General features: G+C 44.4%; 1 protein-coding gene across 1 annotated transcript; it reads left to right on the top strand.

Moving 5' to 3' along the window:
• Positions 1-969: 969 nt before the first annotated feature.
• Positions 970-14,581, top strand: LOC120792263 (SH3KBP1-binding protein 1-like). The gene is given in 19 exon segments (XM_040131336.1): positions 970-1,125; positions 2,547-2,600; positions 3,393-3,438; positions 3,601-3,733; positions 4,296-4,376; positions 4,696-4,866; positions 4,991-5,081; positions 5,675-5,865; positions 6,222-6,337; positions 7,829-7,916; positions 8,393-8,509; positions 9,197-9,367; positions 9,538-9,606; positions 9,609-9,689; positions 10,444-10,540; positions 11,790-11,974; positions 12,208-12,310; positions 13,805-14,513; positions 14,516-14,581. Coding segments are annotated over 19 exon segments (2,628 nt in total). The 5' UTR covers positions 970-1,066.
• The last annotated feature ends 2,267 nt before the right edge of the window (positions 14,582-16,848 follow it).

Raw genomic sequence — 16,848 nt, 5'->3', positions numbered from 1 at the left:
GCACTGAAATATGCTTAAAAATTGATGCTTAAATAATTTATTTAATATTTGAATTAAAGTGTCAAAATCCGTGAAAAGTTAAAATAAAAGATGAAGGTTGAGGGGGAAAAAAAAGAAAAAACTTCCAGTCCAATTCCAGTCCGTGGTTTATGGTGGTTTTTCTCCCTGATCCAGTGATCCAGCGCGGGTTTTACCTCCGCTTTTCTGCGCGACAGGAAGTTGGCTTGAAAACAAGACGGAAACTGAAGTTATCCTAAAAATGGATTAAAATTTAAAAGTGTTGTTGAATAAAATCGATAAATGTTTTATCCTGTTTATAAAGAGCAGAATATTTCCAGATCATTTCTGTTGCTCACTATTCATGTCCAATAGCGAGACACTGGGTGGTATTCAGTTTGAAAAATAAATGAATTCAACAAACATACTCAAAATACACGATAACCAAACAAATAATAGAAACAAAAGCAGAATAAATGACAATAGAATTAAATCGATAAAATTGGTGAGGTTATTACATAGATTTTGCAAGTTTAATAAACTTTTGCATTCACCAAAGTACAATTTGTTTGCAGATATCACTAACTACCCCAATGAGGGCTTAATTTTGACTAAAGTTGCTCTATTTATTCCTGGTGGAAATGAACCTTTATAAAACTTGATGATGAGATACATCTGCAATTTTCTGAAAGTACAGTTAATACTGAGAAAGGGTCTTTTTTATGTTTTTAGGTATTACGCTAAAGTTAAATCCAGTTATGCTCGCACTGAAATATGCTTAAAATTGATGCTTAAATAATTTATTTAATATTTGAATTAAAGTGTCAAAATCCGTGAAAAGTTAAAATAAAAGATGAAGGTTGAGGGGAAAAAAAGAAAAACTTCCAGTCAATTCCAGTCCGTGGTTTATGGTGGTTTTCTCCTGATCCAGTGATCCAGCGCGGGTTTTACCTCCGCTTTTCTGCGCGACAGGAAGTTGGCTTGAAAACAAGACGGAAACTGAAGTTATCCTAAAAATGGATTAAAATTTAAAAGTGTTGTTATTGTCTTCGAGTTGCGGACGCTTCAGATGATGTCTAACACGGCGAGGAGCGGAGACATCATCCACCTGAATGTCGGAGGGAAGAGGTGAGAAACTGGAGGAAGTTTGGGGAGTGTCGGCTAGCCCCTGCTAGCCACCGGGATCACGGCTAACAAAGGGGCGTCCATTATCGGACAGGTCCGTGAACCTTCAAGTCACCGATGTTTTTAAAAAGGAAAAACTGTGGAGAGGCCACAGCTGAGGCTTGACCACCCGGCTGTCTCCGCAATAAACAGCTGGGTACTCGAACAAACTCGACGTGAGCCATTCTTAACCCAAATCTGAAAGTCGTGTCCAGCGGTTGGCGGTTCGTTGAGATTTTCCACAGCCCGACGCTTCGTATTCCCATTAACTGACTCTCCAGACCCACAGTGATGCTTGTCGTAGCAAACACCGGTGGTAGAGAAGAAAGTAATTTAACGCAGACGGATAAAAGTGGGACAAAAATTAAGTTAGGATGGAGCCTAAACTAAAGGGTTGCCTTGTGTCCGACGATGGAAATAGGGCTGAACAACGTGCGATGAGGTGCTGTAACGTTAAGCTAGCTGTATACTCAGTCTACACAATCAAACGATGAACAAGTTTCTATGTTTTACGAGGTCTTAATTAGTGTTTTGTACGCGGGAACATTAACAGCACACAGCGTGGTTGACCCTGTCCGACAATGGAACCCGTAAGATCCGGCTGCGATAACATTACAGAAACAGATCTAGCATCTTGCCTATTCATTCTTGTTGGTGTTTCTGAAACCAGCTTCGTGTATCTGTTCACAGCAAGTGATAAACTGTCCAGTAAAAAACTAAGTCAGTCTGCAGACCCATGTGTCAGGTATCTAACACGATAGGTGTGGCAGCTCGGCGCCATGCAGAATTTGTGGGCACTCTGAGTAAAGGGAAAGGGTTTCAAGGTGCTTGGCAGGCGGCTTGTATGCAAACGATTGGGCGAAGGAAATATTTTGCTGATTTTTGAAGTGGAGAGAAGGGGCTGCCACACGACCCCACCTCCATGCTTAGCAGCTGGGGGGTAAAATGAAGCTGCAGCCGCAGAGATAAAGGGATGGAGAGCTTTCGATGAAGGGTGGGAAGGTCACATTACACCTAGATAGGAAGGATGAGAGGGGGGTGTGCAAAATTAAATTCATCTCTGAACCTCACTGGAAAGCATCCAGATAGAAACTGTGATCTCTGCAACCAAATGGAGACTATCGGTCATGCTATTTTTTTAGGGGGGAGGGGGTTAAATCAAAGACAGTAATTAAGGATCTTGAAGTTATGGGATTAAACACATGGACTTTAAAAACACGTTTTCTCAAAAGAAAACTCAGACGTCTTTGCTTATTCACAAGATACACAACTGATAAGAAGGGCTCTGTAGTACAACAGCTGGGGGCAATAAAACTCCACTCAGTTGCAATCTGCCATTTAAAAGAAGAAGAAGAGTCATCGAGGTAATGTTTGTTTGTTTTCAGGTTCAGCACCTCCCGACAGACCCTGACGTGGGTTCCTGACTCCTTTTTCTCTAGGTTTGAAACAAACACACACACACACACACACGCACTAGTCATTTCCAGAGCCAAACTCCATTCAAAATGTTGCTAATTTTATGTTGCCTCGTTAACAGGCAAACACAGCAGTGATTTTAAAATTGTAAACTAAGATCTTTTATGAATAAGAGTGGTCTGCTGGTAAATTCAGCTTCAGAATAACTGCACTTGAACTGTGCTTCAACTTGAGATTTTTACTTTTGACAATGGATATCAAGCACTGTGAGTGTGTATCTGCCAGAGGAATAGTGTGTGAACAAGGAGCAAAACACAAAAACTGAACGGAACCAAAGCTTCTTGGGTTTAGAGCTGCAGTGATGCATCAGTTAATTGGCTCAATCAAAAGAAAATGAATCAGCAACTATTTTGTTAATCGATTAATCGTTTCAGTCGTTTTTCATGCAAAATATTTGCTGGCTCTATTTGCTGCTTGGTTTTATCATATATGATAGTAAACGAATAATTCTTTGGTTTCGAGCTACTGGTTGGCTAAAACAGGAATTTAATGACATCACTTTCAGCTCTGAGAAGTTATGATGGGTGTTTTGCTTTTAAGCGATAATAATCGTTAGTTGCAGCCCCACTCGGGTTATTAGAGCTGCGTTCTCAAAGTTAGGTGTGTTTGCCCGTAAACAAGGCAACGCCTAACCCGTGCGATTTTTACCTGGAGTTTGGGAAGCTGTTCTCCCGTGGTATGTGCAGTAAAGTGATGGTGTAAATGCATCTGTGCTGTTGACAGCTGGATGGTCTGTGTTTTGTTTTTGCCTTCAGTCTGTTGAGTGGTCGGATCTCTACTCTGAAGGATGAAACCGGAGCTGTGAGTACAGTAGTCCTGTATTTATTTGTCTGTCGATTGAGTGACACGATGATCAAATCCTGGTATTGTTATTGTCGTCATAACACCGGTGTGTATTCTGTGTGGTTTAGTAGCTGTATGCGTGTGCGTGAACCTCCCCTTGTCCCTCCTCTCTCACCGTAGATCTTCATCGACAGGGACCCCTCTCTGTTCGCTCCCATCCTCAACTTCCTGCGGACCAAAGAGCTGTACCCCCGCTCCATCAACGTGCACATGCTCATGCACGAGGCCGAGTTCTACGGCATCACACCGCTGGGTGAGACCAGAAAGTCCGAGTGTCGGGAGATATGATGAGACCGAGAGACGGGAGGAAGCCGCTGTGCAGGGCTATAGAGGGTTTACAGGATGTTTACATAAATGTGATACACTACCTTGACTCGTCAGTTATTTATTCATTGTGCTTGCGTTTTATTTTCTAGCAGGAGAAAGCAAAGCAATGTTAAAAAAGAAAAACAGTACCTGCTTACTCTGTAAAGCACTTTTTCAGCAGGTGTCTTTCTGTCCCGCACTTTGAGAATGAAATGCATTCCGCTCTGTTAAAAGCACTGCAGTACATTTATAATTTAACTGTCTCTGATGCACAAAGATCAGTTTAATGAACCAGGAGACGCTGTGAACGAACCTATTTAAAAGAGCAACTTAACCCCCCCCCCCCCCCCCATGATCTTGTTTTTTCGCTGACCTCCGGTGGTTAAAAGGTCCCCTGTGGACTCCAGGATGTGTCAGTACACTGTGACGCTTCTGACTTGAATCTTAACTGTTGCTCAGCTTTCCTGTTGAGATATCTAACGAAACAACTGCTTGGTTTTTTGTAATAGTACGTAAGCTGCAGCTGTGTGACGAGCTGGACCGGTCTTCCTGCGGAAACGTGCTGTTCAATGGCTACCTGCCTCCACCAGGTACAGCGCCCTGTCTTCACAACTCACCTGATCCACAGGAGAGGTGCAGGATTTATTGTAAAAAGATAGGCTCAACCAGGATACAGCTGCTTTTCTGAGCCTCCTTTCTGAATCGAGCTCCTGCACTAGGCTAGAATTTCCTGAAAATGAGCCTGATTTTGTACAGCGAGACCTACAGTAGATAACTGGCACCCTTGCACCCCTGTGTTACACCTGCCTCCACCAAGCTGAAGGACAATACGTTCTTAGGGTCCATGAATTGAGACCCAGCTTATTTCTGTTCAACTTTCTGCTTCATTTCCCGCCTGTGTCGTCCCAGTGTACCCAGCGAAGCGTCGTAACCGTCACAGTGTGGCGGGGTCGCAGTTCATGGGGGCCCGGATCATGCCCGTAGAGAGGGCCCCGGTCAGACGCAGCAACACCATGCCCCCCAACCTGGGGAACTCCGGGATACTGGGCAGGGCCAGCACTGAAGACAGGCCGTCTGGAGGTAAACACTGGCACACACTCAGAAACTAGGATTCAAAGTTAGGTCTCTGGATGGTAAAACATTAGTAGTGTTAAGTGTTGTGTTAAATGTGTGTGTGTGTGTGTGTGTGTGTGTGTGTGTGCAGGTCAGTCGTCAGATTCCGGCATGGTTCGGATCGTCTGCGGTCATCATAACTGGATCGCTGTGGCCTACACACAGTTTGTCGTCTGCTACAGGTACAAGACTTCAGTTCTTTTTTGTCAGTAATTGTTGGTTTATCTTAGAGCTCATATGAATCTCTGAAATGTCAGGGAGAGGTTTTACCTCTTACACTGTTTATAGTAAAACAGTTTTGGCACCAGGAGCTTTTCTGAGATTATTCATGTCATACAGTTTTTATTTTGGACTGCAGGCGTCTCCTTCAGGATGTGATTGGATATAATTTGGTAAAAATTCCGTTTGGAAGTGCTCGTGTTTTGGGAGTCAGCGATGGTTGACGAGGAAAGGACGACCGTTATGTACATGCTTATATGGACGAATAAAATGAACCTTGAACCTGGACACTGGAGTGACGGGGTCTGTGTCCAGAGCTCTGAGACATCAAGGGCACCGCGGGTTTAGATGTTGTTCAATGGGTCAGTTGACCCAAACTATCAAAAGCTCCCTCACTGAGAGAGGTAAAACAGTAGGAGACTAATCTAGACAAGTGGCCCAGGTTCTTATCCAGGGGCTTTTCATGCCTCCGCCACCTTTTCAGTCTAAACCTGTTCTTCCAGTGGAGCCTGAATGCACTTGTTGTAAGTCTCTTTGTTTCTTCTCCGTCTGTCAGGGTGAAGGAGTCGACCGGGTGGCAGCAGGTCTTCACCTCTCCTCGTCTGGATTGGGTGATTGACAGAGTCGCGCTCAACGCCAAGGTGATGGGCGGCTCGCTGGGAGACAATGACAAGATGGTGGCTGTTGCCTCGGTGACAGAGATCATCCTGTGGGCCATCTGTCCAGACGGCAACGGAAATGAAATTGGTATGAGGTTTTTTGTTTGTTTTTTAATTGTATATATTGACAGCTTTGTTATTAACCATAAATTGTATTAGCAGGCATTTAGCAAGTAAGTATTCATAAATTTAGTTCAATCTTTTCAGAATTTATGACTATATTCACCGTGCCAAGAGAAAGGAGTCAGCTTGTGAATGTTCAGTTCATGTCAGCATAGTTTCTGTTATTTTCTAAGACTGGAGGGGGGACATCTGTGTGACACCTCCTTGAATTTGTTTGTCCTTAACTAAGATTTTTCCCCACAGAGACCACACACACTCTTTCCCAACAGATTCCAGTGGCACAGAAACAACTTGTTCTGATTTCGTATCTTTCTCCTGCAGGTGTCTTCAGTCTGAATGTGCCGGTGGAGGCGCTCTTCTTCGTCGGCAACCAGCTGATCGCCACCAGCCACACCGGGAAGGTCGGCGTGTGGAACGCCGTCACCAAACACTGGCAGGTGGGTGGAGACGCACTCGGGTCAAAAATCAGTTCGGCCGATTCAAATCGCTTTGTTCAGTTCGGTTCAGAGTTTCGCTGTCCCTGACTATATACAGCCCTGTGCAGAGGTTTTTTTGAGGATGTTTTCAGAAATAAAGAAAATAGAAAAAATAAAAGTGCCTAAAGTACTTTTGCACAGTTCTGTAGTTTGTTCCCTTTCTTTATAAGCTAAGCGATCACAGTTTTTAATTCCGATTCTGTCTTTAGTTCGGTTTGTTGCCAGTTCAAACTGCTCCGCTCAGCAAAGAACTAGGCCTGTAAGAGAACCGTTGAGGCTACTGCCTATTTGCAACAGAATTATCAGAATATGATTGTTTCTTAAGCTTTTACGGTCTCTTAATATGTTTTTGCTGAAGAGTTGACGTACTGAGTCACAGCTGAGCCGACAGCAGAGCTCTCGGTCACCAGTGAGGCGCTCCACTCCTTAAAGCTACTGATTCCGTCGGTCACGTTGGTGATTCAGTAGAGTCGGCGCATTTTGAAGATTCATTGCTAAAGATTTGTTTGTACATCGTACTGAACACCTGAAGACCCAGAGGTTGTTGAGGTTGCCTCCTGATTAAAGCGCAGCGAACTCGGTTTCTAATTTAGTCCTAACATCTGAGCCTGAACTAAAACCAATGCCGAGTGAGCTGAGACTGAAACCGGACCGAGAGACGTCCACGTTTTCCTAAAATGGTCACAATGTGCCTCCGAAGATGATCAGCAAACTACTAATGCCACCAACGATACACATGAAAATGTAACGCATAATAGAGGTTTTAGGGGTCCGGTCAGTACTGAGGAACCGAAACCAGAGTTTGATTACTTCAAGTTGTACCCAGTTTAATTGGGTCGGTTAGGTTCTATGTTGACGTGGACACAGACTGGATGGATCTGAGTTCACTCAGTATCAACTCTGAACACTTGGTGCAACATAATCACTGTGACAGAAAATAATAATTAAAAAAAAAAAACCTGATGATGGAATTTAATTTTGTTTTATTTGATTATTATCTTCTATCACATAGTTACAGATTTTTACAATGAATGAATTTTTAATGATTATATTGCTGCTGCTTAGCAGCTGCTTGCTAATGGGTAGAATATCATGATGTTGTTGCTATTGTGGCTGTTCTCTCTCTGCTAGGATCGGATCAGATCAGGTCTGGGTCAGGTCCAATTTACTGACGAAACCTCAGCCGGAGCAGAAAAACGAGAGTTTCTCATTTATCAGATCAAATTCACAATCACCCACTTCTTCTTATTTCTATTCGTGGGGGAGAAATGTCCACAAAGAGTAAAATTCAGATAGGAATAAGAGAAATTAAGAGCTTGAACATACTGAAATGATGGATTCATTTAAGCAGCAGCATGGTGATCAGGAGGAAGTAAAACAGCTGGATGAAAATGAGCAGTTTGGTCGAGTGTTCAGTGATCAGCAGCACAATGTTCCTTCGTCTCTGTGCAGAACCAGGACGTGGTTCCTATCAGCAGCTATGACACTGCCGGCTCCTTCCTCATCCTGGGCTGCAACAACGGATCCATCTACTATATAGGTAAGAAAAGGTGTGGGCTGCTACCCACTGAAGTGTACAGGTGGGTCAGTATAGAGACTCTGTCCACAGCCGGGACAGACAGTCGTGTTTTGTCCAACCAACAAAAACTATAAATATTCTGTTTACATCCATGTGAAACAGAGAGAAGCAGAAAATCTTCACATTTCAGAGGCTGATACCAGAGAATCTGTAGAATTTTTGTCACTATACTGTTTTGCTTGAAAAATGTCAAAGTAGTTGATGGTAATTTTAGTATCGATGGCGCTTCGTTTCAGCTCGACTAACGACTTTGCCTTCTATCGTCACGTTTTGTGTGTTGGGTTGGTTGGATTCAGCTGAAAGCTGTGCAGCCTCACAGAGCCAAGTCGAGAGGATACCTGTCAAACCTGTCGTCGTTACCTGTGTACGTGATGGGACTTGATGAACAAGGATACGTTTGAACAGAGACTCACTGCTGTTCTCTTTTCGTTCACCAGATGTTCAGAAGTTTCCTCTGAGGATGAAGGATAACGATCTGCTGGTGACGGAGCTGTACAGAGACCCGACTGAAGACGCCATCACTGCTCTCAGTGTCTACCTCACGCCTAAAACTAGTACGGAACTGTAACACTACTGCTGTTTGTTAACAATGCTGCTGCTCTTCTCATACTACTGCTGCTTTTTAAGGCAGGTTATCACACTACAGTACTTTTTTGGTGGCGACTGAAATACATTAAGTATCAAACAAAAATTTGACATTTTTCCACTGTATTTTACCTATAATTCATGTTTTTATTCATCAACAAAGTTCTGGTGCAGTCGCTTGTGTTTAGACATTTTGCTCATTTTTTTCAGCATTTTCTAAAAAAACATAGCTTTAGCTCTTTGTGATTACGAGCTTATCTTGCGGTTGCCGGCACCTTTTTCCCTTTACAACTTTAGCTTCGTTTGGCTCAGTGACGGCACCAACCCACTGAAAACTGTGTCTCTCAGTCAAGTTAAGCCTGATTTGTGTTCTGTGGGATGCGGCGAATGCTGTCAGATTAACATGAAGGTCAAACAGGCGAGACCGTCTTGAGTCGCCCTTAAAGATTTCTGGGATAAAGTTATCCCTCAGTTATTCTCTATAATGCACAAAGAAAATAAAATCAGCTTTAAAAACCGGGAAACACTCTGAAACCGCCGGTTTCAAGTTGTCGCTGCAGTTAAATGATGACACTAACGAGAAAATGTATTATGGGCTTATTGGGAGAAGACTGGGAGACTGTCTCTAACACTCACAGCCAAGTCCATCTGATCAGGTGACAGTGGGAACTGGATCGAGATCGCGTATGGGACCAGCTCTGGGACGGTTCGAGTCATCGTTCAGCATCCAGAGACCGTCGGCTCGGGGCCTCAGCTCTTCCAGACCTTCTCTGTCCACCGCAGCCCCGTTACCAAGATCATGCTGTCCGAGAAACACCTCATTTCAGGTACGAGTCTGAGAAACACCAGCGTTTAAATCCACAGAGAAGCGCAACGTACTCAATCACATGTCGGTCACGTTTTCCCTCGTCGTCAGAACCGTCTCCGTCCTTCAGGTTGCCGCTTGCTGTGCTTCTCCTCCGTCCTGTCATCGATTTTCATGTTTGTCGTCTTTCAGTTTGTGCGGACAACAACCACGTCCGAACGTGGACGGTGACTCGGTTCAGAGGGATGATCTCCACCCAGCCGGATCCGCGCTCACCTCCTTCAAGATCCTCAGCCTGGACGACGTCGACGGACACGGAGGCTGCAGTGCCGGGACAGAGATAGGTAACACGCACACGCAACCACGGGGGGTAAAGGTCAAAGCCCGTGTTACGTTTTGTCACGTGTCAACCGAAATTGTGCTAAAAGTTCCAGTTTTCTCCATTGTTTTGAAGCGTTGAGCAGCACATTGACGAGCGATTCCACAGATGGCAGAAATATTCATCAGTGGTGTTGTTCTAGCGTCAGAGTGATGGCATTCAGCTAACACTTAAAACTCTGCTCCGGCTCCCTTTTGTTACTATTCAGCGAGTGGCCAGACAGGTTCAAAATCTAAAATACAGCAAATAGCTGTCACCAGGTGAAATACCTTTCACCAATCTCCAGACAACCAATGTCAGTCTTACTGGTGTTATCGAAGAGAATTGCCCTGGCCACGGGTGTGGGGGTGAGCTGAGCACCGTCACTGTCACTGCTGCTGGAAACGCAGTAACTGAGCAGACCGGTTGCGGGAAACACCTGCTCAGGATTCCCGGGAATATTGTCGAGCCAACTTCACCAGCCCAGGGGATCTTTGAACATTTCATTCCCACCAACAAACTGGATTTACACCTAAAGGGGGGCGTGAATCCCTTCGCTTAGAAAGTCCTCGGATTCACTGCGTCTCATTCGCTGTAATGCAGGCTTTGTCCAGCAGAGGTCCCACTTGGACTCTGAGTGTAAAAAAAGAGCCCATTCAAATTCACTGGCATGTTAGAGTTAGAATTGTTTGGGTTGAGGTCAGAAGGGTCCGGTGGTAAGTGTGCGTTCCTGGTTTCAGGTCCATATGGGGAGAGAGACGACCAGCAGGTTTTTATTCAGAGAGTCGTACCGGACACCGATAAACTGTACGTCAGACTGTCGTCCAACGGAAAGAGGTGAGAGACACATTTTTCATGTCGTTCAGACTCGTTTTGGCCACAGCTCTCATGTTTCACAGGCGAGGAGCTCGTGTACCTGTAACAGATGCTTTGTGATTGTATTTACTTGGATTAATTATTGTACCACCACACACCATCCTTTAGCTGAAGTCCTGGGTAGTGTACATAGACTAGAATGCATCTACATCAAGCAGGGGTGGGTATGGTTGGGACTTTATTGATACTACTACTCCTGTTGATTCTCCTTAACGATGTGGTATTTTATTGGTTTACACTTTATTGGTTCTTTCTGTTACAGTGACATAAAAGAGTAAATTCGGGGCAGGATTCAAATTTCTTCATATTTTTAATTTAACAACATCCTGCGGAGGATTATTTTACATTATCGATCCGTCTGCCAGTTATTATTTCAAGTAATCAGTTCATCATTGAGTTAATGACATGTTGAGTCCACAGAGACGCCTTCGGTTTGCTTGTTTTGTCAGACTAACAGTCCAAAACCTAAAGATATTCAATTGACTGTTTCGTAAGACACATACAAAAAACAGCAAGTCCTCTCCTCGGAGAAGCTGGAAGCAGAGAACGTTTGACTTTTTTTCTTGAAGAATGACTGACACAATTAATCGATTATTAAAATAGTTGCGGTTTAGATTTTCTGCCGATCGACTAAATGATCGATCGACTAATCGTAGCTCTGTTGCGATCACTCGTTTTAAATGTCAGTGCAGCCGGTCACGCAGTACAGTTACTGTCTTTGACCTGCAGGCGTCACTATGTTGAGCCCGTTCTCTCAGACAGTGTCAGGACCTTAACACGATGATTTAATCAGCAGAATGACCACTGGTCAGCATAGTATTTATGAGCCACCATTGAAATCAGTGTTTTGTTATCTGACACTAGAAACGGAACAATATTTCACTGAGTGTCTCCTGCTCTTTACCAGACTGTGATGGACCGTTTTGTTGTTTTTCAACTGAAAAGAAGATGAAAAGAAAGAGATGTAGTAGCAGGAAAACTCTCCCTCCCTCTCTTTCTCTCTCTTTTCTACTCGTCTCTCTCCATCTCTGTGCGTTTTGCTGTTTAGGCCTATGTGTTGACACAAAGTTCGAAACAGATGAAATGCATCGGTACAATTACCAATAAATAAAAGAATTGAATTACAGACCTCAGAGATGCAGCTGCTCTGGAAAAAATGGAACAGAGAAAACAGCTGTGTATGAGCCAGATCTGTGTGTGTGTTTGTCAGGGTGTGTGAGGTGCGTTCGGTGGACGGCACCTCCATCACGGCCTTCATGGTCCACGAGTGCGAGGGCTCGAGTCGCATTGGCTCCCGGCCGCGGCGCTACCTGTTCAGCGGCCACGGCAACGGCAGCATCCAGATGTGGGACCTGACCACCGCCATGGAGATCGCCGGCAAGGTCGACATCAGAGGTCAGACTCTTCAACTGACACAACTTTATTGTTCACTGATGTCACCGCAGAGGGCAGGTTTTTAAATCGGTGTAGTTTTAACGTTAGGACATGGACACAACAGCAGGGGACATTCGAGGTCAGTCCATGAGGGAAATACGAGCTGTGATTGGTCCATTATCTCTGTATGTGACTGTCTCGAGCTCTGTGATTCGGTCAGTGGGTGATGTGGACTCTCATTGGTTGTCTCACAGCGCTGGGCGGGCCAACAGAGGAGGAGCTGCTGGAGCTATTGGATCAGTGTGACCTGGCTCCTACCAGAACACCTGACAGCACACCGAGAGCCTCTACCTGCAGGTACACACACACACACACACACACACACACACACACACACACACACACACACACACACACACATAAAATACCTAATGAGATCTATGAAAATCAAAAGACGTGCTGTAAAATTTGCTGTAATAGTTGAGGACCCTCTTCATCTTATAGGTTTCAAGTGATATGACTTGAAACCTATAAGATGAAGATGCTGACTTTTAACAGTCAGAACATTTTAGTTGACTTTCTGTCAGTTCCCCAAACTGAATTATTAGTGTGAATATTTTGTTGTACAGGTAACTCTTCATTATGAAAATTATATTGTAAGTACACAAACAGATCATGCTTTGTTTCTCAACCTGCATGTTTTCATCTAAAACATCATAATTATATATAAAAAAAAATTTCATAGTAGTGTAAAAAGTGTCGTTTGTACCAACGAGTGAGTTCATATGTGGGGGTTCACCATAAAACGACGGAGCTACATTGGTTCGAAGGAGTTTAAACCAGCTTAGATGAACCAAACAACTCCAGACACATCAAATCATCATCAATCTAATCTGGATAACTTGACTATCCACATAAAAAAACAATGGAGCCTGTCCTGTTATTTCACTGTTTCAATGTAGATGTCAATTTAAAAAAGACAATTTCAAGCCCATAAACAGGGTTCACGATCTGCACGAGGTTGTTGTTGTTGTTGTTGTTGTTGTTTCAAAACTATGTTCATTGGATTTTGTTCATCTTAAAAAAACAAAACAACTTACAGCACAACATTCTCAATTAAAGGAGAAACTTGACATTGAATATGAATAAGTAATTACACGGGAAAAACAAATAATAGAAACAATTCCTCCATTTTAAAGCAATTACACGTTTGGCCTGTTACATACTGAAATGAATTAGTTTCTTTACACTATGCACCCTGAAGATTTCCCAGTAAATGTGTTTGTAATGAACATAACTTCAGTTTTTTCTGTTAAATCAGAAATCAGTTCAAGAACCTCTTCTCAGAACATCTGGAGCTTTTCCCACATACGACCAAACAGGGTGATTTCTTTACGACATTTAAGACAGTTGTCAGGAGTATTTGAGTAAGACGGTGCTGAGCAGCCGTTTCTACTGTAACATTGTGGTATTAAAAGTCTCGGTTTGGGCCAGAGGACGTGTCTCCTCCCAGTCCTCTACAGAGATCTGGACGAGAGTTTTCTTTAGAACCTTCTTCTGACGGTTTAATGTGAGTTGTTTAATGGTAGACAGTGAAGCTTCCACAGCAGGTTTCATTAGCCAGTTTATGAGGCTTCGGATCTGTACGTACTTGAAAATGTGTTCCTTGGCTGACATCGGAGAACCTTCGTTACAGGGGTGTTTTATTTTACCTGCACTGATCCGCCTCTACACATCTCTCTGGTCTGAAACCATCACGTCCCCAGATTCGTTAGAAACATGAAAGTTTTGACTAATCATGATTCTGAGCTTTGTTGTTGTTGTTGAATCTTGGGACTTCCTGTCCTCCAGTCTTCACTCGCAGCTCGGCGAAGGCTTCAGGGCGGAGCGTATCCACTCTGCAGGAGGAGGACGAGGAGCCGAGCCGGGTTCAATCCCGCCGCTGTGCGGCAGCCTCCCCCGGCAGGCTCCGTCCCCCATGCCGCTAGCCAAACCTGTCCGAGACCTCGGCCTCTCAGCCGGGCCCGCAGGCGGACTGGAGAGCCTCGCCGTCGCCGTCGCCGGCCCCGCCTACACCCACAGCTCCACCTCCAGCCCTAACCAGACCGCCAGCCCCCGTCCCCCCAGGCACCTGGACCGGGACAGAGAATGGGGGCCTATCCGCAGGGGGAGCTTCGTGGAGCGCTGCCAGGAGCTCGCTAAGGGTTCAGAGGCAGCTGGGGGCTCCGGGTTTGGGGTCCTGGCGGGGTCAGAGGGCATCAGGCGTAGCTTGGCAATGTGCAGCGAGTTAGAGGCCAGATTCGGCCTGAGGACCCCCACCACCTTCTCTGTGTCGCCCGGTGCTCGCCATTCACCTGGAACACCTTCATCACTGTCATCATCTCAGGCATCCTCATTTTCACCACACCCCAGGGCCACGCCTACTTCCCCAACAAGCCCCACCCCCTCAGCGGTGAGCCCCACCCGGTCTCAGACCCCCGTCTCACCTCACCACGGCGCTGCAGCCTCTCCCGCTGACATCCCAGCATCACCCGAGAGCCTTGAGCCGGACAGCCCGCCGCCGGTTCCCCACCGCTCCCCACCAGCCCCAAACCACACATGAACAGAGACCAGCTTCTGATTGGCTGATGTGACTGAGACTCAGATGCTCAGGCGAATCAGTGGAAGACCGAAAAAGTGAAATAATTCCTGTCAGAACAGACGGAGTTGATCCTGAGAGCTGAAACACGTTTTCAGCAGGTTTGGATTTCTCTCGTCACATGTTGAGACGTGAAGCCCGAACAGCTGCCAGTCGGCTGTCGAGTACAGTCCCGTTGCCACGGTTACCACATGCAAGTTGACAAGATGACGACTAATGAACTAACGTCAGGCTTGAAAGTCTCCACTAACTGTTTTACTGAAGCTGCACTAATCAATATTTTTACATTATCAGTAAATCAAACGACTCACTGTAACCTTGAAGCCAGTAACCGTTCGCTAAACCCCATCCCGGAGTTACTGTTGCCGGACGCTGCGTTCTCAGACAGAACGTGTACAGTTTATAGTGCCAGTGACAAATTTACCATCACCAGAATTCACAGTCGTTTCTGAAACAGCGGATCCTTGATTTCAGACAGTCAGACACAAAAGCAGCTTCTGGTTTCTAGCAGACGATTGTCGATCGTCGACGCCTGAAAGGATGACTGAGCAAATCTACAGAACTAAAGACTTCATCAGTGTTGCCAGACAGGACAGACTGAACCCGTGCAGTTTTATATAAAGAAGTAGTAGAAGAAGAATCAGTCCTCCGACAAACTCTAAATGGAAAAAATTCAGAGATAATGTTACGTTAAACATAAACATTAAAAAAAAAAATGTGAACACGTAAGTCTTCATTTAAATCGCAAAATAATGACTGGAATAGGAAAACAGTTTCTACGTAGTTGTACTAAACGGAAGTGACGTTTAGTTTTGTTGGTCATCACCTAATACAGCCGAACTTTCTGAGGGTGGAAACCTTGCAAATGGAACAAAAAGAGAACCTGAATTATCATAGTTAAATAAAAAGCGTCCTGGTTGGGTGGAACACAACACTGTTCATCATCCCCACCAGTAAATGATCCATGTAGAAGGAAATAAAGACACAGTATTGTTGTCTTACATGTAAGAGCTCATTAGTTCTAGTGTTTATAGTGTTAGAAGTTTTGAGACTCTTGTGCTAGATGAGGGTTACAGTCACAGGAATCCACGGTTCCAGGAATCCACGGTTCTCGAAACGAGACGCTGCTGTTGTCTTTCTCTGAAATCAGGGAGCCACTGTCTCCAAAATTACTAATTAATTTTCCATTGTCGTCGCTGCTGTGTGAGAATGGAGCAGCTAGAAGATAAATGGCTGTAAAAAGCCACTGTCCAACACCTGCTCAGCAGCAACCGGCAGACAGACCCAGTCAGAGACCAGCTGGTGAACATAGTGGAGCATTTAGCAGCTGAAGAGCCTGAGGTTTCCCTCAGGAGCTGGTGGAGACCAAAACTGGAGCAAAAAGAGAGGGAACACTGGACGCAAGCAGCGCTCCAAAAGAAATGTCACGTTGCTCTGTGTTTTCAGCTTCTTCCACTGCCCCCAAGTGACAGAAAAAAGACGGTTCCTCCAGCCTTAACTGCTGTTTATCTTTGTTTTTGTAGCTTTTTGATAACCAACAGACGAGTCCTTCTAACCACAACCTTTTCTATCTGTTCCTCTTCTGACTATGACAGTCTGAGTCTGCTTTGAACCAAAAGAAAAAAAAGTTTGTATAGAAGCTTTATTTTTTTTAATTTGTATGTTTGAAATCCTGCAGTTTGGGTGGTTCAGCAACCGTAAATTCGCTGTGATGAACAAAAACACGTCATCTTCAGTCCGTTCGTTCCTTCACTGAGCCGAACCCCAACGTCTCACAGTCTCCGTCACAGTGTTCTTTGATTTTCTGTTGATGCCGGCACATTATCCTCGGTTCTCTGACACCAAACCAAACCGGTGAAAAAGAAAGCGATCTGTCCGACGCCATATTGTACAGGTCCGCAGTTTCCGAATAATTCCTGGACAGAGGTTTGCGGTTACTAATCACACGGAAAATTGGAAGTTCCTTGGAAGAACTGCTCCATTTAAACCCCAACAACATTAATTCATTAAGTATTTAAATATTTATTCTTTATGTAGTATTTGAATTGACCTGCTCTACTCTGATCTTCCCACCCTCAGTTATTCTTGCAATTAAGAGAAATTAATTACTTGGTAGTGTACTACAGTAGTGGAAAGTAACTAAGTACATTTACTCAAGTACATTGTATTTAAGTCCTGCACTTAAGTACGATTTTGAGGTACTTGTACTGTACCTGAGTATTTCTATTTTATTTTATACTAGATAAAATATTGTACG

The sequence above is a fragment of the Xiphias gladius genome, chromosome 7 (genome assembly GCF_016859285.1).
Source record: "Xiphias gladius isolate SHS-SW01 ecotype Sanya breed wild chromosome 7, ASM1685928v1, whole genome shotgun sequence".
Lineage (NCBI taxonomy): Eukaryota > Metazoa > Chordata > Actinopteri > Istiophoriformes > Xiphiidae > Xiphias > Xiphias gladius.
This window is presented reverse-complemented; position numbering and strand designations above follow the sequence as displayed.